The 22,266-nt window shown below is 55.8% G+C and overlaps 5 protein-coding genes across 5 annotated transcripts; all 5 read left to right on the top strand.

Annotated features, from left to right (window-relative positions):
* Window positions 1-1,069: 1,069 nt before the first annotated feature.
* Window positions 1,070-6,112, top strand: LMJF_36_1630 (putative clathrin heavy chain; the record flags this gene model as incomplete). The annotated part of the gene is made up of 1 exon (XM_001686684.1): window positions 1,070-6,112. One exon carries the CDS (start codon window positions 1,070-1,072, stop codon window positions 6,110-6,112), a length of 5,043 nt encoding a protein of 1,680 aa, XP_001686736.1.
* Window positions 6,113-8,728: 2,616 nt separating this feature from the next.
* UMSBP2 (universal minicircle sequence binding protein) lies at window positions 8,729-9,256 on the top strand (the record flags this gene model as incomplete). The annotated part of the gene is made up of 1 exon (XM_001686683.1): window positions 8,729-9,256. One exon carries the CDS (start codon window positions 8,729-8,731, stop codon window positions 9,254-9,256), a length of 528 nt encoding a protein of 175 aa, XP_001686735.1.
* Window positions 9,257-12,667: 3,411 nt separating this feature from the next.
* UMSBP1 (putative universal minicircle sequence binding protein) lies at window positions 12,668-13,015 on the top strand (the record flags this gene model as incomplete). Its single annotated transcript, XM_001686682.1, has 1 exon — window positions 12,668-13,015. One exon carries the CDS (start codon window positions 12,668-12,670, stop codon window positions 13,013-13,015), a length of 348 nt encoding a protein of 115 aa, XP_001686734.1.
* A 5,931-nt stretch (window positions 13,016-18,946) lies between these two features.
* On the top strand, window positions 18,947-19,738 carry LMJF_36_1600 (putative proteasome alpha 1 subunit; the record flags this gene model as incomplete). The annotated part of the gene is made up of 1 exon (XM_001686681.1): window positions 18,947-19,738. The coding sequence occupies one exon, from the start codon at window positions 18,947-18,949 to the stop codon at window positions 19,736-19,738; it is 792 nt and encodes a 263-aa protein (XP_001686733.1).
* A 1,070-nt stretch (window positions 19,739-20,808) lies between these two features.
* Window positions 20,809-21,180, top strand: LMJF_36_1595 (conserved hypothetical protein; the record flags this gene model as incomplete). The annotated part of the gene is made up of 1 exon (XM_001686680.1): window positions 20,809-21,180. One exon carries the CDS (start codon window positions 20,809-20,811, stop codon window positions 21,178-21,180), a length of 372 nt encoding a protein of 123 aa, XP_001686732.1.
* Between the last annotated feature and the right edge of the window lie 1,086 nt (window positions 21,181-22,266).

The following is a 22,266-nucleotide window of genomic DNA, read 5'->3' as shown; positions in this document are numbered from 1 at the left end:
TCAAGCACGGGCATCACCCTGCGTCGACAACATTTTGCGTGTTGTTTTTTTTTTTCGTTGTTGTTGTTGCTGCTCCACGGACGCTGCAGAAGGAAACACTCGAAAAAGGGCCGAAAAAAAAAGAACGCCACATCAATAGCAAAGGACGCAGAGAAGGCCCACCTCCTCTTGGTGGAAGAGAGCGAGACGCCAGTCCTTCTGTGTGTCTGCGTATGTGCACGTGTCGATAACCCGCCATCTCGTTCAAACTTCTCTGCTCTTCCCCTGTGCTCTTTGGTTCTTGCTTCGCACCTACACACACCTACACCCACGCACATGCCAATAAATGATACTTGCACGGCATCGAATAACCACCCTGACCACCATCCACCTCGTCCAGTGTGTAACTCGCACGTGCGCGTTGATCATCAGCCATTTCATTTTGTCGTTGTTGGATTGCTCGTTTCACCTCTCACTGCCTTTGCTTCTGCCTCCGGTGCCTAGTTTTGCCATCGCCACGTGTTGGTTGAGTTGTGTGATCGTCTTGGGCTGGGTGTCAGCGGTACCTCCTTTTGTTTCGCTTTCCTGCGTTCTTTTCGTTATCTTCTCTCTTGTGCGTGCATGGGAGCGAGAAAGAGGGAAACACCTTGTGTCTCACTCACCGCCCCTCTCTGCCCCTACAAAGCATAGCGAGGGGAGCAGCAGAACGAGTACCGCAAACGCCGCGGCATCCACCCCTACCCCCCAAAGCAAAACCATACAGACCTCCTCCTCCTCCCCCCCCCTCTGCACACAGAACAGGCACACACGATTCAGGGCTGACGACGGGGTGACTTCCTTGCTTTCTTTCGACTTCAACGTCTTTTCCCTTTTCGTTGTTCTTCCCCCTCCGCGCGTACGCGTGTGTGTGTGTGCTGCCTTCGCATTCGTTTCGGTTACCTGCTTTGGAGCTTCCAGTGCGCTGTTCCCATCGTGCTCCTTCCCCCTCCCCCACTCCTCTTCCCCGGCTCACACCTACACTCACGCATACAGCGAACAGGGCACGTGCTGCTCCGCAGCAGACCAAACAAGAAAAAAAAGGAAAGGCAAGATGGACTCTCCTTCGATTTCTACGGAGGTCTTTCAGCTCAACTCGGTCTCAGGCGGCCTCCGCCCGGGCTCCATCTCCTTCAAGAATGTCACGTTAGAGAGCGAGAAGTATGTCTGCGTCCGCGATGTTCAGGGCGATGGGCCGACGTCACTCGTCATTGTCGATCTCGAGAAGCGCGAGAGCATTCGAAACAACGTCAAGGATGCGGAGTCGTGCATCATGAACCCCAAGTCGAAGATCCTGGCACTACGCAGCGGCCGCAATCTGCAGGTGTTCGATGTGGATGCCTCGCGGCGGCTCAAGGCGACGCTCTTTCATGAGGATGTTGCGTACTGGCGCTGGATCGACGACCGCACCCTTGGCATTGTGACGGCAAAGGCTGTCTACCACTGGAGCCTCGACACCGCCACCGACGCGCCGCAGCACATCTTCGACCGAAGCGCGGACTACGACAGCAGTGTGCAGATTCTCTCGTACCGCAGTGACGAGCAGAAGAAGTGGCTCGTCGTGACTGGTGTGGCGCGTGACCCATCGGGTACGATGGTGGGCAAGGCGCTGCTGTACAGCGTCGAGAACCGCAGCAGTCGCGTGCTCGACGGTCATGCGTGCTGCTTCATCTCTACCTCCACCCCGTCGGAGCCTCGCAAGTGCAATGTGATGTGCCTCGCCTGGAACAGCCCGCAGCAAGGTGGCCAGGTCATGATCATGGAGCTACCGACCGGCTCCAAGACAGATTTGTCGGTGCTGCGGCGGGTTTACAGCGTACACATTCAGCCCGGCGACTTCCCGGTGGCCATGAACGTCTCGGACCGCCACAAGCTGTTGACCGTGGCGACGAGCCGGGGCAGCTTTGTGCTGATGGACATCTTCACCGGGACCATTTTGGTAGAGCAGCAGTTTTCGAGCTCGGTGGTGTTTTGCGGCGCAGCTGACAACAAGGTCGGCGGCGTCTTGTGCGTCAACAACCAGGGCGCCGTCATGCGCATCGGCCCCAACAACGACGGCATCATCGACTTTGTCAAGAACCGCATGCACAATGCCGAGCTGGCCCTGCGCATCGCTTCCACAGCGAACCTCGGCGGCGTTGATGACCTCTTCAAGGTGCAGCTGGACAACTTCCTGCGCAATGGCAATGTCGAGGAGGCAGTCCGCACGTGCCTGCGTGCGCCGGGGAACTCGCTGCGCACGCGCGAGATTCTCATGCGTTTCATGCAAATGCCGCAGCAACCGGGCCAGCCGCCGGCTATCTCAACCTACTTCAAGATCGCGCTGGCGGAGACAAGCCTGAACGAGTGCGAGTCTGTCGAACTTGCGCGCGCGGTGGTGCCCAAGGGCGGCATCGGCTACGTGAAGCAGCAGTTTGACGAGGGCAAGCTGACGGCCTCCGAGGAGCTGGGCGACCTGGTGCAGCAGGCGGACTCCACCATGGCGCTGAAGATCTTCCACCAGGGCAACGCCCACGCCAAGGTGCTGAACTTGCTGCTACAGCGCAACGAGACACAGAAGGCGGTGGAGTACTGCAAGCGCGCGAGCTTCTCGCCGGATTGGCGTGTCATCATGAACAACTTCATCCGAGTTGCGCCGCAGGACGCTGTCAACCTTGGCTTGATGCTGTACCGTGAGATGGGCGACAGGCCGGTGCTCACGGCGGATGAGGTGGTAGACATGTTCGTGTCGGCCCAGCAGATTCAGCAGGCGACCGAGTTCCTTCTGGAGATCCTCCGCAACCACAATGACGAGTCGACCATGGAGCTGCAAACGAAGCTGCTCGAGATGAACCTCAAGTACTCACATCCATCCGTCGCCGATAAGATCTTCGTCCGCAAGATCTGCCAGTGCTACGATGGCATGAGGCTGGCACCCCTTTGCGAGCGTGCTGGTCTGCACCAGCACGCGATTGACTGCTACATAATGGCGCAGCAGCAGGACTCCGACCTCAACAACCTCGCCAGCATCCGCCGCTGCCTGCAGCAGTTGCAGAACTTCAACCCCGAGTGGATCGTAGACTTTTTCGGCAAGCTCAACAAGCAGGACAGCCTCAAGTGCCTCGAGGATCTCTGCACCGACTCGCGCCAGAACTTCAAGGTTATTGTGCAGGTGGCCACCAAGTACAGTGACGCCCTGGGCGCCGCCGACCTCATCAACCTATTCCTCGAACACAGCCTGTACGACGTCCTCTACTACTACCTCGGGGCCGTGGTGCCGTACACGCGTGATCCCGAGGTGCACTTCCGCTACATCGAGGCCGCTGCTGAGATGGGTCAAATGCAGGAGCTCGAGCGCATGACCCGCGAGAGCCCGTGCTACGACGCCGAGCGGACGAAGAACTACCTCAAGAGCAAGCAACTGACGGACATGTGGCCCTTCATCAACGTGTGCGATCAGCACAACATGGTGAACGAGATGGTGCACTACTTGGTGGAGACGGGCAACGAGAGCTTCATAGAGCAGTACGTGACGCGCCGAAACCCCGGCAAGACGCCGCAGGTGGTTCAGGCCCTCATCGAGTGCAACGTGAGCGAGGAGCGCATCAAGAACATGCTCACGGTGGTTGGGGCGATGTGTCCTATTGAAGAACTCGTTGACCGTGTAGAGGAGGTGGGTCGGCTGCACCTCATCAAGCAGTGGCTTGAGGACCGTCGCAGCGAGAAGAAGACGGACAAGGCGCTGTACAACGCTCTGGCCAAGATCTACGTCGACATTGGCCAGAGCCCCGAGCAGTTCCTGTCGGAAAACGAGTATTACGATGCGCAGGTGGTGGGCAAGTACTGCGAAACGCGCGACCCCAACCTGGCATACATCATCTATTGCTGCGGCCACTGCAGCGAGATGATGATCGACCTCTGCCACCGCAACGGCATGTACAAACAGCTGGCCCGCTACCTGGTGAAGGAGCAGAGCCTTGATCTATGGGCGAGCGTGCTGGGGCAGAACTCGGCGGAGCGGCAGCAGCTTATCGAGTCGGTGCAGCAGATCGCGTTGCCAGAGAGCGAATCGAGCGAGGAGGTGAGCACGACAGTGCGCGCCTTCATGAACGCCAATCTGACGGAGGAGCTCACCTCACTGCTGGGCCAGATTGTGGTGCACGGCCGCTTCCGCAAGAACCGCTTCCTCGAGAATCTTCTGATCATGTCTGCGGTGCGTGCCCGCAAGGACAAGGTGATGGAGTACGTGACGACGCTGGAGGACTACGACGCTAAGGACATTGCGCACGTCGCCTCGGGCGCCGGCATGCATGAGATCGCGTTTGTTGTATACACGCGCCACAACATGCAGAAAGAAGCCATGACGGTGCTCCTGCAGGACATGAACGACATTTCGCGCGGTCGCGCCTTTGCCCAAAAGACGGACACTGCCGTCGTGTGGTCCATGCTAGGTGAGTACCTGGTGAAGCAGGACGAGGTAAACGAGGGTATCGAGTGCCTCATTAGGGCGAAGAACCCCGACCTCGTTGTCGAGGTGACGTCTGCGGCGGAGCGCACGAACCAGTTCGGCGACCTCATCAAGTACCTCACGATGGCCCGCCAATGCTCGCGCGCCAAAGACAACAAGATTGACACGGCGCTCGTCATCACGTACGCCAAGACGGGCCGCCTCGAGGAGCTAGAAGAGTTCCTAAAGCAGACGCACAACGTCAAGATCGGCGCCATTGCCGACAAGTGCTTCCAGGACAAGCTGTACGAGTCGGCGCGCGTGCTGTACACCGTGGCGAACAACTACGCTCGCGTGGCGTCGACGGAGGTGATGCTGAACAACCTGCCCGCCGCCGTAGAGGCGGCCAAGAAGGCCAAGTCGATCCACGCGTACAAGGAGGCCAACCTGGCATGCATCGAGGCTGGGGATCTGAAGCTGGCCGGCGTCTGCGCCGTCCCAGTCGTTCTCAAGGCGGAGGAGGTGAGTGGCATGTGCAACCGCTACGAAAGCCGCGGCCTCTGGGAGGAGCTATTCTCGGTGCTCAGGAATGCCTCTAGCCATCAGGGCGCGCACATGTCCATCTTCACCGAGATGGGCGTCTTGCTGGCCAAGTATCGACCCGAGAAGCTCATGGAGCACGTGATTATGTACGCAAAGAAGATCAACACGCACAAGATGATTACCGTCTGCGAGCAGTATCACCACTGGGTCGTGCTGCGTGTGCTGCACACCAACAACGAGGATTGGCTGGCTGCGACCAACTCCATGATGCAGCACCACGCGGACGCCTTCGACCACGAGATCTTCAAGGACGCGGTGAGCCACCTCGGCGCCAGCGAGCTCCTCTACACCGCGATCGGCTTCTACCTCAAGACGCACCCGGATCAGCTGAACGACTTCCTGTCCTCTATCTTCAAGCGCGTGGATCCGGAGCGGGTGATGGCGGAGACGACGAAGGTGGCGCCAATTCACGTGATTCGCACTTACCTCGAGGCCGCGCAGGAGCGCAACGCCAAGAAGGTGAACGAGGCCCTCAACAACCTCTACATCGAGGAGGACGACTTCAAGGCGCTGCGCCACTCCGTCGAGACGTACAACAACTTCGACTCGGAGGAGCTGTCGTCGCGGCTAGAGAAGATAGAGCTCTTTGAGTTCCGCAAGATCGCTCTGCTGCTGCACCGCAGGAACAAGCGCTATTCGCACGCCATCGCGGTGGCCAAGGCGAACGAGCTGTTCGAGGAGGCTATCGACACGGCAGCCGAGAGCGGCGACAGCGAACTGGTGAACAAGCTGCTGGACTACTTCGCGAAGGACTATCCCGAGTGTTTCGCAGCGTGCCTCTACGCATGCTACGACTTGCTGAAGCCAGCGACGGTGTTGCAGAAGGCGTGGCTGAATCAGCGAACGGAGATGGCGATGCCGTACATGATACAGGTGCTCCAGGACTACTCGAGTAAGATCGAAAAAATGGAGAAGTTGATGATGGACGCACAGACCGCGGCAAAGGACGCGGCTCGTCGCGCCGGTCCGGTGCAGGACCCCCGCTCGGTGCCGCTAATGATCGAGCAGGGTGGCGGCATGCCGATGAACGGGATGCCGCCTCAATTCGGATCTGGCCGGCCTTTCTAGACGTCTCTGTGTGGATATGCATGCATCTGTGTGTGCACTGACCTTGGAGAGACGTGCACGCATCGCTGAGGATGCACCGACAGAGTATCGTTGGCGTTTTTTTTTTCTTTTCCTCTTGCCGACCACGGATTCTGTAAGTGCGTTTCCAGATCCGTATTCTCGCCGTTCTCCTACACGCCCACCTCCCGCTCTTCTTCCGTTCACCGTAACCTTCTCGTTCACGCCTGCATAGGCATACACGTCGCTGCCCTTGTGCATTTCTTCTTTTCGCTTCATAATGTCTCTGCACTTCGTTTCTTTACCGTTAGTTTCCTTCTCGTGTTTTCTCCAGGTTTTTGTTTTATATTGCTCATTTATCGCTGTTGGGCTCATTCGATTCGCTGTTTTTTTTTTTTCGGGGTGGGGGGGGGTGGGGGGTTGTTGGCTGCCTTCGTGTGGATATTTCTGTATGACCTACATACATCATTACATCAATACATCTTTGTATAGATGTATGGAGAGGTATTTCTTGTTGTTTTTTTCTCTGTCTCTTCTTGTTTGTAGTTGGTTTTCTCGGCCTTTAGCGTTACTTGTGACTTCCTTTTGTCGTCTCGTTATCTGCGCTGCCGTTATCTGTTCTTCCTTCCCCCGATGGTTGCTGTTGCTCTCTCTCTATCCCTGTGTTGGAGTGGGGGTCGAGGGCTCGTTGAAACTCGGCCGTAAGCAGCTCTATTCCTATCCGCCTCTTCTTTCTCGACACGATTGCTATTCCACCTACTCTCTCTGGCTCTCTGTCTTTACTGTTTTCTCCCCTCTTCCTATCCTCCTCGTAGTTTGTGGACCGTGGTAGTCGGCATAATGGTCAGCGTGGGCTTGTTCGTTTGTGTACTGACTGGGTGTCGTTTTCTTGATACCCCTGTCGGGGGAACTGCTTCTCGGTCATGCGAATAGAATGCCTGTGTGTCTCTGAGTGGGGAATAGAGATGGAGGGGCAGCAGCAGCAGGCACTGGTTCTAAAGAGTGGGGGTGCGCATGCGTTTCTGTGCATGGTTGTCGGCTACACTCTTCTGTTGGCGGAGTTGATCTTGCGCTCTTTCGTTTGTTTATTTTCGCCTCTTCCTGTTTGTTTTTCCTGTACTGCATCCGTGAGAGGGTCTTTGCGAGTTTCGCTATCGATTTTTTTTTGTTTTCTGTGAGGAGCCCCTGATGACGAGGAGACACCTCAGTGCGCGGCGTCGGAGGGACCAGTGCCCCACGCATTCTGTGTGGAAAAAGCCAAGCAGCCCCTTGCCCCTATCCCCTGCCAGTGCTGAACCGCCTCCGGTGGTGGCCGAGTCCAGCGCCTACGGCGTAGCGGAGCCAGAGCAATGCATCCCCGCTGATGTCGGACGGCCATGTCCTGGTGAGCATGGCTTCGCCGCGCCGGGTGGCCAGCGAACGCGTCTGTGCCGTTCGCATGATGGGCGGAGTGTGGAGGTGGGTGGAAAGGCGGATGCACCGGGTGGCGAGCGGCGCAACGGGCGCTGCTGTGAGGCGGTGTGTGAGCACTGCTCGATGCAGAGGCGGTGCCCAGGTGGCTGGGTCGGCGCACGGCTGCAGGGCTTGCCCTACCGCTGCATCGCAGCATGCGATGGATGCCTGCGACATGCTTTATACTGTAGCGTTTCTCTCCACTTGTATTGCAGTGAAGGGGAACGCAAACAAAAAAAAAATCTCTGCGACGAGAAGACACGGCTGGGCCTGTGGTTGTGCGACGCTGGCAAGGAAAAGAGCTCATCTTTGTAGTGTGCGGTCAGGGGCTCGGACGTGAGTGAGAGCTTGCTTCCGGCGCGCATGCCTCTGTGTGTGTGTGTGTGTGTGTGTGTGCGTGTCGGTGCTCTGATGTGGACTGCCGCGGAAAGCCGAAGCACTTCTCCACTCCTAACGAAGCCAACGAACAGCCTTTTAGCGTTTTACCTTCTTTGTTCTCTCGACCCTCCGTAGGCAGACCAAACACAAAAATGGCAGATGAGATCGACGTCCGCGCGCTCGTTTCCGCCTCTTCGCTTTGAGAGACACGGTGACCGACGCAGGAAGACAGCTGGCCGTGTCTTTCCCCCTCCCCATCTACCCCGACGGGAATCTGGAATTGAGAGTCGCATCTCTGCACACCGTCCCCGTTGGTGTCATGCGATGAGGAGGCGAAACAGGACGACGGGCAGCTGCATCGGCTATGCCGTGCGGTCGTCCAGCGTTTTTCACTCTGGATGGTGTTTCTGCTTCCACACCAGTGACTGTTGAAGGAGAAAATGGTCTGCTGCGTGTGAGGAGGCCGCACCTTCCGTGTTCCTTCGCAGTTGAGTCCACCCAAGAAAGGAAGCTCAACCCTGCCGGGGAGATGCAATGCTTACTGTTGGTGGCTCTGCTTGCGTGCGTAGCAGCTAGGCCTTTTTCAAAGACACCGCGCCCCGTCACCGCACCATTTCCTTCCCCAGATGAAAAGGCACACGTGGACTTCTCCGCAGGTGCTCTTCTCTGCACGTTCCCGTACTCTGCCTCCTCCTTTTTGTTTTTGCATTCTTGGCTTCGCCCTCTTTTCGCGTGACGCGTTACGTGCATTCTCTCTTCTGCTGCACAACATTAACCCCTTGCGCACAAATGCCACACCCCCTTCTTGCTCGTTCTTCACCTCCTTTCCTTCACTCGCCCCCCCCCCCCCCCCGCCGGACACGCGCGCGCACTTGCGCAGATTCCCGCCCTCTCGAGTCTTTCCCCGCTTTCTCTCGCCTTCTCTCTCTCTCTCTCTCTCATTTTTGTCGTTCACGTCCTTCCATCATCATGTCCGCTGTCACGTGCTACAAGTGTGGTGAGGCCGGCCACATGTCGCGCAGCTGCCCGCGCGCCGCGGCGACCCGCTCTTGCTACAACTGCGGTGAGACCGGCCACATGAGCCGCGACTGCCCCAGTGAGCGCAAGCCGAAGTCGTGCTACAACTGCGGCTCGACCGACCACCTGTCCCGCGAGTGCACGAACGAGGCCAAGGCTGGCGCCGACACCCGCTCTTGCTACAACTGCGGTGGCACGGGCCACCTGAGCCGCGACTGCCCGAACGAGCGCAAGCCGAAGTCGTGCTACAACTGCGGCTCGACCGACCACCTGTCCCGCGAGTGCCCGGACCGCCACTAGATGCCTGACCTCGACAACTGTAGTCGGCTCATAAAAGCTGCAGAGAATAGGAAATGAGTGATAAGGAAAGGGCTGAGTTTCTCTGTGTCACCACAGTCGAGTGCATCTCTGCGCCCATGGGCATCGGCGGGAAATCACGCGAGACGAGCGAAAAGAAAGCGTTCAAAGCGAGTGCCACGGGGTGATGGAGGAGCGACGAAGAAGGGAAAGGAACGACGCCGCTTGTGCAGAACATGAGAAGAATGGCGGTGACCGAGCGACGGTGAAGAACGTCTCGCAGACATTTTCGTTTGCTCTGTGGTGGAAGAAAGAAGGCGTGGCCCCAAAGGTTCAGAGAGATGCGGGCAAAATGCCGAAAAGAACTGGCTCGTGAGGTGGGGTGGGAGAAGTGTAAGGGGAGGCGCGGTTGACACTCCAAACAACGAGGGGGGAGGAGAAACACAGGAGGAGCGCAGTGCCGCGTATGACGAGGAAGCTGCAGCAAGCGCGCCCTAATCGAGAAAAGACAAGCTCTACAGGCTTTCTCTGTCCTGTCGCTCTTTTCTTTCTTTTCGGTGTTCCCCCTTCTCTCTGTTTCTTCACCCCACTCTTTCCATCACTCGTCTTCTCTCGGATGTGTTCAGGCCTCTCTCTCTAGCTCCCCACCGCCTCTGATCCAGAATACGAAGACCCACACACGGCTGAGCGCGGCTTTAATTTCTGAGGGCGTCGAAGCTTTTTTTTTTGCTGTTTTCTATGTCTGCTTCGAAGTCGGTGAACTCTTCTTTTGTTTTTTGTTTGCCTTTTTTGTTCTTGAAGCTGGCAGGTGGAGGGGAAGGGGGGACTGCAACCACGATGGTTCGCCCGCCTTCGGCGTCCGTCTCTCTCTTTCCTCCTTCCCCTTGCCGCGAGGCAGCGGCCCGTGCGCGTCGTTGCTGAAAATGGGAAGCACTGACACCACCCGCCGCACAGCGAAGGGCCGAGCACGGGCCACCCTCTTTCCCGAGGGAATGAATCTCAGACTTGCACGCCTATGACGCGAAGCGACTGGGAAATGCCTCGAAGGCGCAAGCGAGCAACCGGTGCACATGCGAGCTAGCAGACTGGCGGAGAGGTCTTGCATAACGTTCACAGGTCGCCTGTTTTTCTGCTTTGCTCGTGGTGCTCAAGCGCGATTGCGGAACTGATGCAGCTCTCTCTCTTTCTCGTGTTCTTTGGCGGCTTTCGGCCTTTTTTGGTGTTACCGTGCGTGCTTGAGGTCTGCAGTTGAGGGGGGGGGAAGGCGTGTGTGTGTAGGGGAGAGGGGGAAGGGGCAGTATTGACAAGGGCTTCTTGTCAGCGTACGTGTAATATATGTGCTGCTGTATCGAAGAGGTTGCGCCACGACGCAGCGAGGGCGGTAAAGGGTCAGGAGGGGAACATCAGAAGCAAACACGAGTGGAAGAGAGGCGCACGTTGGTGGTGTGCTTCGACGTCTGCCAAACCACCTCCCCTTTTCCCCCTTCATCGCCTTCTTCTGCCCTTCTTTGTTTTGCGTCCTGCTCACAACACGTACTCGCCTGCCCCCTCCCCCCTTTCCCTCCCTTCTCTCTCCCTGTCTGTTGTGTCTTTCGAGGCTTCCGGTACTTGCCCTCTTTTCCTTTCGTTTCTGCGTAACCCGTCTTTAAAAGGCTTTCCTTTACTTTATTCTCTGCGGACCTCACATCGTAATCCTGTACTCCGGTACATGCGGAAAGGCACACAAGCGAAAAAAAAAGGGTGGGACGCGCGTCTCTTTCTTCCCTCGCCACCTTTTGGTTTCTTTTTTTTTTCGTGAATGTCTTCTTTTCGGCAACGCCACCTCGTGTGTGGGTGCGTGCGTGCGTTGCTGGTTTCTCGCCACGTCGCTGCACCTGGAGTGAATGAACGAACAGCAGCCCCCTCTCCCACGAAAAGAAAAAAAAGGCAATGGAAAGATAAGATCGAAGTAATGACAATTGTCGGCAACAAAAAAGGAGGAAAAACGTGATGCCAAGACGGGAGCGAACCTTGCCCCACCGCCGCTGCCAGCTGATGTGGCTCTCTCTCTCTCCCCTCCTGTCGCAGCCACTGCACATGTTTTGTGTTTACGTGTCTCCGTGTGGTGAGTGTGGGCACGCATGCGAGGTACTCGCACGAGCTGACTCGCATACCTGGCCATCCCATCCCCTCTGGTCTGGTCACGTTTTTTCTTTTGTTTTGGGTGCCGTTGTCGTCTATGTTTGTTTATTGTCTGGCTGAGGTGCGCTGTGCAGGGCGGCTCCTGCTGTTCACAGAGTGCGTTCCCTCCCTCACTTGTGTTTTTTGTCACTGCTCTGCAGACGTCTCTCTCTTTTTCCTTGTGCGCTTGTGTGTCGTTGGCGCGGAATTTACACGGTGCGGTCTGAGTAAGCGCACCCCCGCGAGACGGAGCTGAGCGGTATGCAACAGTGCGCAACGAGAAAAGAAAGAGGACGAGGATGAGAGCGCGTGGGCGGATCTCTGCATCTGAGGAAGGAGGACGACGAGGGGGAGGACTGCATGCTGCAGGTACTGTTCTCTTTTAAGCGCGTATCGAGATATCGAAAGGCAAAAAAAAGCTGCCCCACCCCACCCCCGTTTTCCCACATGTTCAGTTGTGCCCGTGTCCTGCATTCCTGCGATCTTCGCGTCTCGAGTCCGTCTAACAGGAAAAAACTTTTGTTTTCTAGTCGGACGCGAAGGATGGAAAAGAGAGGCCATGATGGAAAGTTTTGCGAGAGGGATCAGCGGTGTGACGTGATGTGTTTGTGTTTTTTTCTTAGCCTTCTCCCTCGTCCCCTCTCTTTCCTCTACAGTGCGAAGAGAGACATGTTTGGCCTTCATCTTAACCAGAACTAAATTGAGACAACAAGAGAAAGACTGTGATAAGTTCACACTTCAAACGGCAGTTTTCAATGAAGAATGCTTTTGGGAGGTGCGGTCGTGCACACAGAAACGTATGCGGCTCACTTTTTCATGCTGAAGCGCGATGAACCACTTGGGTCATCTCGCGGCTTTCGTGGGTTTTCGGCGGGCGCGCTGAGTCCTTATCGGCATAACTGCCGTCACAGACGGCAACAATGCACTACTGGCATTTCTGTGATAACTTAGATGCTCAGTTTTCTGCCCACGTTTCTGTCCTCCATGCCAATGACGCACTCGCTCACTTGCACTTTCTCTCTTCCATCATTTCTTCGCCTTTTCATCGGTTTCTCAATTTTTTGTTTGTTTTGAATGAACGCCACACCCCCTTCTTGCTCGTTCTTCACCTCCTTTCCTTCACTCGCCCCCCCCCCCCGCCGGACACGCGCGCGCACTTGCGCAGATTCCCGCCCTCTCGAGTCTTTCCCCGCTTTCTCTCGCCTTCTCTCTCTCTCTCTCTCTCATTTTTGTCGTTCACGTCCTTCCATCATCATGTCCGCTGTCACGTGCTACAAGTGTGGTGAGGCCGGCCACATGTCGCGCAGCTGCCCGCGCGCCGCGGCGACCCGCTCTTGCTACAACTGCGGTGAGACCGGCCACATGAGCCGCGACTGCCCCAGTGAGCGCAAGCCGAAGTCGTGCTACAACTGCGGCTCGACCGACCACCTGTCCCGCGAGTGCACGAACGAGGCCAAGGCTGGCGCCGACACCCGCTCTTGCTACAACTGCGGTGGCACGGGCCACCTGAGCCGCGACTGCCCGAACGAGCGCAAGCCGAAGTCGTGCTACAACTGCGGCTCGACCGACCACCTGTCCCGCGAGTGCCCGGACCGCCACTAGACGCCTGGTGCAAGGGCGGCATTGTGATCTCCCTGTCATGTTTGGCGTAGTGCGAATGCCTTGCGAGAGCATGTGGATAGCGCTGCGACAAGGATGCGAAAAGACAGGTTGAAGACAAGACATTGGGGAGCGTTGAAGGGTATCCCACTGACACCCAAAGCAAACGAAAACCAAATGAAAAAAAAGAGGCGCTTGGGAATCACTTGGCGACAAGGAGCTGTTAGGGAGATCGCAGTCCAGAGGTCGAATCGATCGCCAACACAGAAGAGGCTCGTCGAAGGGACACAAGACCAAAAGAAAATGAAGTTGAGCGAAATACAGAGTGAGGCAAGTGCTTAATGCTATGTCTGTTTAAGTGCGCCGTGCTGACGGCTAAGCCTCTCTTCACAGGTGCGCGCACAGCTTGGCGTCTCCTCACTCCTTTGCTCCTTGCTTCGTTTCTTGTTTTGTGTGCTTTTAGAAATCACTCGTGGGCAGTGTGTTTTCACGAGGTGTGCGCGCGCGCCGCCGTTGCGGTGAGTATAAGTGTCCGATGCCTTCCGAAGTGTGCACGTCTCCTGCAGGGGATGCGTTTCTCGCGCCATAATATCCATTAAGAAAAGGCGAACGAGAAAAGCAGTCCCCCATCGTTGTCCTTCCCCTTGTTCTTCAGATTTATCTTTTCCGCATGCTAAGAGTGGAATGAGTTGTGTGTCATCGTCGCCCTCTCTTGATGTAGAGCAAGGATTCTGCATGTGCGTGCGTGCGTGGCTGTAGGAGTGTGGGTGATGTTTCTTTTTCTGCCCTCTCGCGTTCCCCCCTTCTTGTCGTTATGCGCATGCTACTTGAGCGGCTTTCTCACAAGAGCCTTTCCTAGCCGATGATCCTGTGAAGAGAGCTCATGGACTGGAGGAGAGCGAACGACGGAAGAAGATGGCGGGGAAGTGGGAGAGGATAGAGACAGGTCACCCCCTCCTCCTCCACACTCCTCACACCTCCCCTCTTTCTCCTACATATGCAACGCACGCACGCACGCAGACAACCAAACGTAGATACATACACATACACACACACACACATACACACATACCCTTCGCATTCACAGGAATTAAGCAATGCTTCTTTTCATTTTTTTCGTTTTTTTTTTTCATTTTCTCTTCCCCCCCCTTGGGTGTTCTATGTTTCAGGCGCCTGTAGCTTCCTTCCTTCGTTGGTCTCGCATATGATGATGAGTTTTGCTGATTCATTATATATATATATATTGAACCCCCCAAAAAGCTTTTTTCATCTTTTGGTTTCATGGGATGTTCGGCTTGATTTCGATTCGATGGATTTGGTTGGATGTATGTCTGTGTCTGTGTCTGTGTCTGTGTGTGTATGTGCATTTGGATTTTCGTTTATGTTTGTTTTTTTTTGTTCATAACGGTGAGGTGCCTCAGGCCACCCATACACCTCGCGTGCTGTTTTTTTTTGTTTGTCAGTCTGCCTTTTCTCCACTTTTTCGATTTTTTTGTTGTTGAAAGGCATCTCAGGAGTTCACAAAACCACAAACTGAAAGGCGAATAAACAAAAACGACGCACATCTCCTGCGTGGCAAATATGATGGATGCTTTGTCGTGGCGCGCTCCCTCTGCCTTACCAGCCTCTGCTTTTGAGCATGTGAGTTGCCACCCTCGCTCGGTCTTTCTTCATCTTGTGTGTGTGTGTCTCATGAGTGGATTCGATGATGCCTCTTTCTCGCCTCACCGCTGCGGACGGCGCAATGGGTCACCGAAAGACCCCCGTTGTTACAGCGGTGCGTACAAGTCGCCCACCCCTTCACTTACACACTTTGAAGAGGGAGAGAGAAGAGGACAGCAGGGGCTGAAGAAGTAAGATAGCAGGATCTGCGCGCCACGTCGAAGGAAGAATGAGGAGTACTCGAAGCTTGAGGAGTATGCGACTGGGAACCAAGTGAAAACTTCTCGCACACACCATCACCGACACGCATTCATCGACACGCTCTTTCACTCGCATACGCAAGCGCACACTGAGACAGCGGAAGGAACGACAGGCGCGCACACAAAGAGTCAGCGATGGCAGCATCAGGAAGAAAAAGCGCGCAGGCAGTACGAGAGGGCTCAGCAACACAGGGGAAAGATCGGATTCAGCTGGATGTGATAGGAAGCGTCCAGTCACTTCAAGGGCTGAGGAACGAAGCGAGAAAGGACAGGAGCAACGAAGAGACGCGCACGGAGGAGGAAGAGGCGGGCTGGGGGCACGATGGGAAGGAGAGTGAGCACGTCTGTATGTATCCACGTGTGGTGGGGATGCCGGTGACGTGGACCCGCCCGAAAAAAAAAGCTTGCCGCTTGTCAGCCTCTCATGGACGGCTGCGTTTGTGTGAAGCGTTTGCTTCGCCTCTCCGTTTTGCTTTTCGTTTTTTTTTTGCTCGTCTACCACGATCTATGTGTGCTCGCACTGCTCCTCTTTTCCCTCTTTCTCTCGTATACGCTCGCGTCTCTCTTTTTCTTATTTCCATGCTTCATGTTTGTTTGTACTGCTGCGCATCAACAATGTGTCGTAAAAGTGTTTCGCGTATCTTTGTGGCTTGGTGTGTGGGCCTATATATATATATATATATAACTATGAGTGTGCTGGCTTGTGCGTCTCTGTGTGTGTGTGTGCCCGAGTTGTTTTTCATGTTTGCATTCCTACTTGTACTCGCAGATCACCACTGCCCGCTCTTCTCTCCCTTTTAAAAATTCTCGTGTTTTTTTTTGTCGTCGTCGTCGCTTCTTTTCCCTCTTTGCGTTGCACCTTCTTTGGTGCCTTCCCACCTCCCCGTCAGCTGCTTTCATTTGGTTGTGTAATGTGCCTTGTTGTTGTTCATCGTTGAGGACGAGGCCACTCCGCACGGTTTGAACCAATGCAGTATCCAACGCGGATCAAAAAAGGGGAGGCAGAGGGAGGAGAAAAAAAACGGCGTGGCAGATACTCACACGAAAAGGCTGAGATAGATGGGTGGCGAGAGGGTGTCATTCAATGATGACTTGACGTTGCTTCAACACGTGAGCCTTCGCGTGGACGTACGACACCACGACTCTTTATTTTTTCCCCTTTTTTCCGCGATGGTCGATAACTTCGTAAAGATTGGCGGTAGTTCTGATTTCGTATCCCCTCTCCATCCGTTTCCCTTTGCTGCTGCTGATGTTGTGTGTATGATTTTTTTTGGTTTCTGCTATTCAGCTGTTATTCCCCACTTTCAGCGGTGACGAAGAGACGGTAGTGCATCTCTCCTCCACCCCCTCCTCCTCGCACTGCAACCCCTGCCAAGTTTCGCTTCGCCTTCCCCTCTTGAAGGCATTCCTACTGCACTGTCCCTCACGCTCTTCTGTGTGGGGCGCTTTCTGAGCGCACACGACCGCTTCCGTACGTGGGGGTGTCGTGCGCACGTGGGGCGCCCCACGAAAGCGGGGAACGAGACGGGGAGGGCGTGTGGTGAGACTGAAGGAGCGGCGCGGGGTAGGGACGGAGGACGGCACGAGTGATGCGAGAACGCGTAAGAGTGAGTGAGTGAGCGAAGAATGAGGAGTCGGTGGAGGAGGATAAGGGATCGAATGCTGCTGGCCAGGCAAGCCATCACCGCAGTCGTGCAAAGAGTTTTCCTTGTTACGTGCGGTGTTGTATGCTCGTCAGCTGTGCAGACGTGAGCGAAGAAAAGGCGACAAAGAAGTGAGGTCGAGGAGAGAAGAATAGGAGTGAGAAGCCGAACGAAGGATCAACGGGGTCACAGAGAAAAAAAGAAAAGAGAGAGAGACGGAAACGGAGTGAGAGGAAGCAGAAAGGATCTTGCAAAGGCCCACTGTCGTTTCAGATCGCCAGGAAATCAAGAACAACAAACAAATACACACACCCACACACAAAAAAGGGCGTCGCTGTCGACGCACACGCGAGCGTATTTTTTCTCCCCCCTTTTTTTGTCTCCCTGGCGTGTGTGTTGTCTGTTTCGACTGTGCGCTTGTGCTCTCTCTCTCTTTTTGTTGTTGTTGTTGGTTCTGCCCGTTGCCGTTTCGTTTTCTTTTTTCTTTTTCTTTTTTTTCTCTGTGCGCCGGTTTGGTTGGAAACGCCGCCCCTCCGGGAAGTGGAGAGGAAGAACGTGCGAAGCGGAAGACGATAATGAACACTTGGGAAAAGTGCAGGCGAAAGGGCGACGAGATGGGCTGAACCAATGGACTATGAGGCACCTTGCTCTGCACGCAGATAGACGGACAGACACACACACACACACACACTCAGAGAGAGAGAGAGAGCCATATCTAGGGGCAGATGCACATGCATATGCGATGGCATGTATTCTGAACTGTAAGCCTCGAAACAGAGGACTGTTGACATGCCGAGTAGCTCAAGAGCCAGTCCTGATTATTTCGCTACGGGTGTTGCTGTGCGTATGTTTGTGTGTCTCTCTTCAAGAGAAATTGCTCCTTGCTCATCCCATCTTGCCAGGCCCTTGCCCGTATCAAGCATGTGCTTGTGTCCCGTTCATTACGCGTACATGATCCTGTGTATGTTTTTGTGTACGCGTTTGCGAGTCGCCTTGTCGCCTTTTTGTTTTTTTTTTGTTAACACGTGAGAAGAAAAAAGAGAAGCATCCTCGAGAACACCACCTCCAATAGACACACGGGCAACACGGAACGGCATGAGAAACGACAAGGTGGGCGACGCACAACGAAAAGCGTTGCAGAGGGAGGAATGAGCACCAAAGCAGAACAGACAGAAACACACACACACACACACACACGCACGCACGCACGCACGCACGCACACGCGCGAACCAGCGCACAGAGAGAGAGAGAGAGAGAAAACGACGATCCAACAAGGCGAACAGAAGGAAAGCCCATGAACCAAAAAGAAACAGGTACAAATGCGGCACATAATTCGGCAACACCGCCAACAACGACGTGTCTTCTTTTTGTTTTGTGTGTGTGCGTGTGCGTGTGTGTTTCTATGTGGACGTTCTTCTCATTCTCTGCGCGGGTGACTCTTTTGCTCCCTCTGCGTTTTGTGTGTGTGTGTGTGTGTGTTTTTGTTTCGCGCCTCTCCGTTCCTTGTCTTTTTTTTTCGTTCCGTTTTTTCTTTGTTTGCGTGGGGGAGGGAGGGTTGTTTGTTTGTGTCTTCTGTGTGTGTGTGTGTGTCTCACTTCCATTTTTCTTCGTGTCTTTGTGCTTTTTTTCCTGTTGTTTCTTGTCTCATGCCGACATCGAAAAAGAGAACGCAAACGCAAACAAAAAAAAAACAAAAGAAGGGGTGGTGGGGAGGCGTCAATTCAATACTGAAGATGCAGTCAGAAAAGGCGAGGGATGAGGAGGATACGAGAACCGATAGCCGGCCTTCTTTCTCTTTCGGCTACTCTTCAGCTCTCCCTCTCTCCATCCGTGACCTGCCGTGGCGAGGTGCAGACGGGTGTGCGTGCACGCAGAGTTGCGTGCCTCAGCATGCATGCATTGCAGCGGTCACGCTGCACAGGGAATGAACTGAAAGGCACGCGTGCATGTGTGTGTGTGTGTGTCCATGCGCGCTTAAAATTAGGTGATGTTACATCGGGTCGCACCCATGGCCACCCTCGCTCCTACACTGCTTCGGCTTTCTCCTTCTCTCTCTGTGTCTGGCACCGCCACCATCCACTGCTGCGGTGACCTCTATGTCTGCTTCTTTTTCGTGAAGAACTCACGAAAAAAAAATTCAACAGCGACGTTCACAGGCCCCTGCGCTTCTTCAAGCCCTCACACACACATACATATATACATACAACCCCTGCAGTGCCTCGGTGCTTCATCTGCTCCCCTTTATCTCAGAGCAGCCTCGTCCGTCTTGTCGCCCCCGCCTTGACTTGCGTCCGTCCAGTCCAGCCAGCGTGCCCGCCGAAAAACAAGCGCAAACAACCAGACTCTACAGAGCTACCCGAAGTGCGTCATGTTCAAGAACGAGTACGATAGCGACATCACGACCTGGAGCCCGACGGGCCGGCTCTTTCAGATCGAGTATGCAAATGAGGCTGTCAACAACGGCTCCGCGGCCGTTGGCGTGAAAGGGAGGGACTTCGTCGTGCTCGCCGCACTCAAGCGCAGCCCCGTCGCGGAGCTGTCCTCGTACCAAGAAAAAGTCTTCGAAATTGACGAGCATGTTGGCATGTCCATCTCGGGCCTCGTGGCGGACGGCCGCGTGCTTGCTCGCTTCCTGCGCACAGAATGCATGAACTACCGCTACATGTATAGCCATGGTATGCCGATGAATCAAATGGCGGACATGATCGGCGAAAAGCACCAGCGCCACATCCAATTCAGTGGCAAGCGTCCTTTCGGCGTTGGCCTCCTGCTTGCTGGCTACGACCGTCAGGGACCACACCTGTACCAGACGGTGCCGTCCGGTGACGTCTACGACTACAAGGCCACGGCGATGGGCGTGCGCTCGCAGGCGTCGCGCACGTACTTGGAGAAGCATTTCGAGCGCTTCACCGACTGCACCCTCGATGAGCTCGTGACGCACGCACTAAAGGCTCTCGCTTCCGCGACATCGGAGGGCGTGGAGCTGAATGTGAAGAACACCACCATCGCCATCGTAGGCAAGGATACCCCCTTCACCATCTTTGAGGAGGAGAGCGCGCGCAGGTACCTGGATGGGTTCAAGATGCGTCCAGAAGACCGCGTGGCGGCGGCGGACGAGGAGGAGGTGCTGCAGGAGCAGCCTCTGGACGTCGAGGAATAGACGCTGCCGCCGCGAGGCGGCGCTTGCAATTGCAGGTGTGTGCCGGTGGGCCTGTGAGCTCGGTAGGCGAAGGTGGGTGTGTGTGGGTGGGAGGGCGTTGCCGTGTCGCTCCTTTCTTTTCCTTCCCTCGGAGCTGCTTCGCACCTTACGCACAATATCTCGCACCATCTTGCGGGTTGGGGGGCGTGTGCCAGTCCTCTCCTGCTGTGCCCCTCCTTTGTTTCTTTGTTACTTTATTTGTGCTGGCTCCCTTCATGTCACGTGCGTGGGTGTGGGTGTGTATGCCGGAGCAGAGCTTGCCGCGTGACAGCTTGTGGCTGTGCACGGGATGGGGGGGGGCGGACAGGCAGCGGTGTCTCCTGTTCTGTTCACGTCTTGTTGACTTTGGCCTCTTGGCTCCCTCTACGTCTGCAGTCGGTGTGGCCTGTTTGTGTGGTGTTGGCTCCGGGAGCCGGCATTCGATGGAAGCGGCAGAGTCGAAGTTGCGTGTGGGCCTTGCGTGAACCCCTCCTTGAACGGTGGCGAATCGGAGAAGCACTTCTGCCGCGGGATAGTGGAGAATGTGGGGGAGGGGGAAGGCGGCAAGGGATCGGATGCGCGACTCGCGCACTTTCCCGGGTGCTCTCCCCTTGCGCAGCGCCGCCCACGGGAAAAAATCGACCACCACGGAAATAGTATGCTTTCCTATGGGCGGGTCGGGGGCTGGTGAAATGGGTACAGGCTTCATGGTGCAGGCGTTGTGTGTGGAATATGCCGGTCTCCGTTGTTGCTGTAGCAGTCGGCTCATCGATGTGCTTTAACGCTCTCGCTCTACTTTCTCGTCCCTGCGTGCTGTTTTTTCGCTCCACTCTCCCCTACTTCACACGGGAGCGCACAGATCTCTGTCTTGGCTCCTTCGCCACAGCGCTGCAGCGGTACAAGAAGCGAGGCTCCTCATAGGATACAACCGCTCCGCTCCCCTCCCGCTCCCCTACTCACACACAAAGCGAGAGGCGCAGTGTCCCTCTTCACTAAAAAGGGAAGGGAAACACTGAAGATCACACGAAGGTAATAATAAGACGGCAACTCAGATGCCGCGCAAGGCTGCAGCGGCGGCCAAGAAGGAGCGGTCGCCTAGCGAGAAGAGCGTGTCTAGCGTGGACAGCATCTCGAGCCTTCCAGCCATCAAAGAAGCCCGTACAGAGGATGCGACTGTGGCGGCCGCGCAGGTACCTCCGCGTCCACTTTCCCCACCGGCCTCCTCTGCCGCCATGCCAGCTGCTGCCGAGGAGGTTGTTCCTCTTGCCGCACTCGTAGCTGTCAATGTGGACCGCAACGAGGAGGCCAGTTTCGGGCTGCTGAAGGAGCCGGGCCCGCCCTCCGCGGATGTCCGGCGTGTCACGAAGGAGGGCGAGGGCGCGCCTGCCATTCCGACAGATCTGCTGCAGCTACTAAGTGGGTAAGATAAAAACAAAGCCTGCGGCCTGTAAGGTGCGGAGGACAGGTGCGCGTGGTGGTCAATGAATTGCTGCCGCATCGCCGTCGTCGCGTCATGACCGGCAGCACGACAATCGGTACACCCGCGCACTTCGGTGCTGATGGGCGATGATGGAGGGGTCCGTGCCTGCTTACACGAGAGTGCGCTCGATGGCGTGCAGGCGTGCGTGTGTGGACCTGCTGCTGAGCAGGGTACTGGCGCTTCTCTTTTGGACGTAGGTGATCTGCCATGGGGGCTACACAAAGCACTCACTGGTGGACCGGCAAGGAGCCTTGAGGATATCTGACAAGCGAACACCGACGACAGAAGCGTACGGGGTTGCATATTATCCGTTTTGCGGGAAAGAAAAAGTGCTGCTGCGTTGCCGAGCAGCTCCGCGCCTCGTGTTTCTCTCTTTCTCTCTCTCTCGGCCCCGATGTCTACTGCGTGACTTGCGCGCTGCATGACGGAGCAACATAACCCCGCTCTACTAGCACTGTGGCGCAGCAGGGAAAGGAGCTCTCCACGTCTCTTTTTGCACCCTTCTAGGTCGTCGTTGTGTCCCATTTCTCGTACGGTGTGCGGTCGTGACGGTGCTCATGCTTTCCCTTGCTTCACTAGCCCGCCCGCCCGCCCTTTCCCCTCTCGCTCTCGTTCTTTTCGTTCTCCTGGCTTTTCCCCTACCTGCCGAATGCTCCCACAGACTCGCAACCGTCCTCAGCATCTTCACCGACACGTGTCTGTGGCGTCAGCTTGTGTGTGCGTGCCGTGCGGCGGATTTCACACCCACACCCACACACAGCGGGGGCGGCGCACACACGAAAACCATACTTTGGTCGTCAAGAGGAGTCGCGTTGTTTGTGAAGGGTTGCCGCCATTTGCGTACTGACGGTGTTGTTGACCCGCCATCCTCTGCGTTGACGGCCATCCCTCGGAACTCGCATTCGCCGAGAATCGCATACGCATTCGCGTCCCATAAAGTCATAGAGATTTCAAGAAACAGACCCCCTCCTTCTCCACCCGACACACAGAGAAAAAGAGCACTACATCATAGTAGCTATATTTTATTTTG

This window comes from Leishmania major, chromosome 36, assembly GCF_000002725.2.
Source record: "Leishmania major strain Friedlin complete genome, chromosome 36".
NCBI classification, from domain to species: Eukaryota; Euglenozoa; class Kinetoplastea; order Trypanosomatida; family Trypanosomatidae; genus Leishmania; species Leishmania major.
The sequence above is the reverse complement of the archived record's forward strand: the minus strand, read 5'-3'. Positions and strand labels throughout refer to the sequence as shown.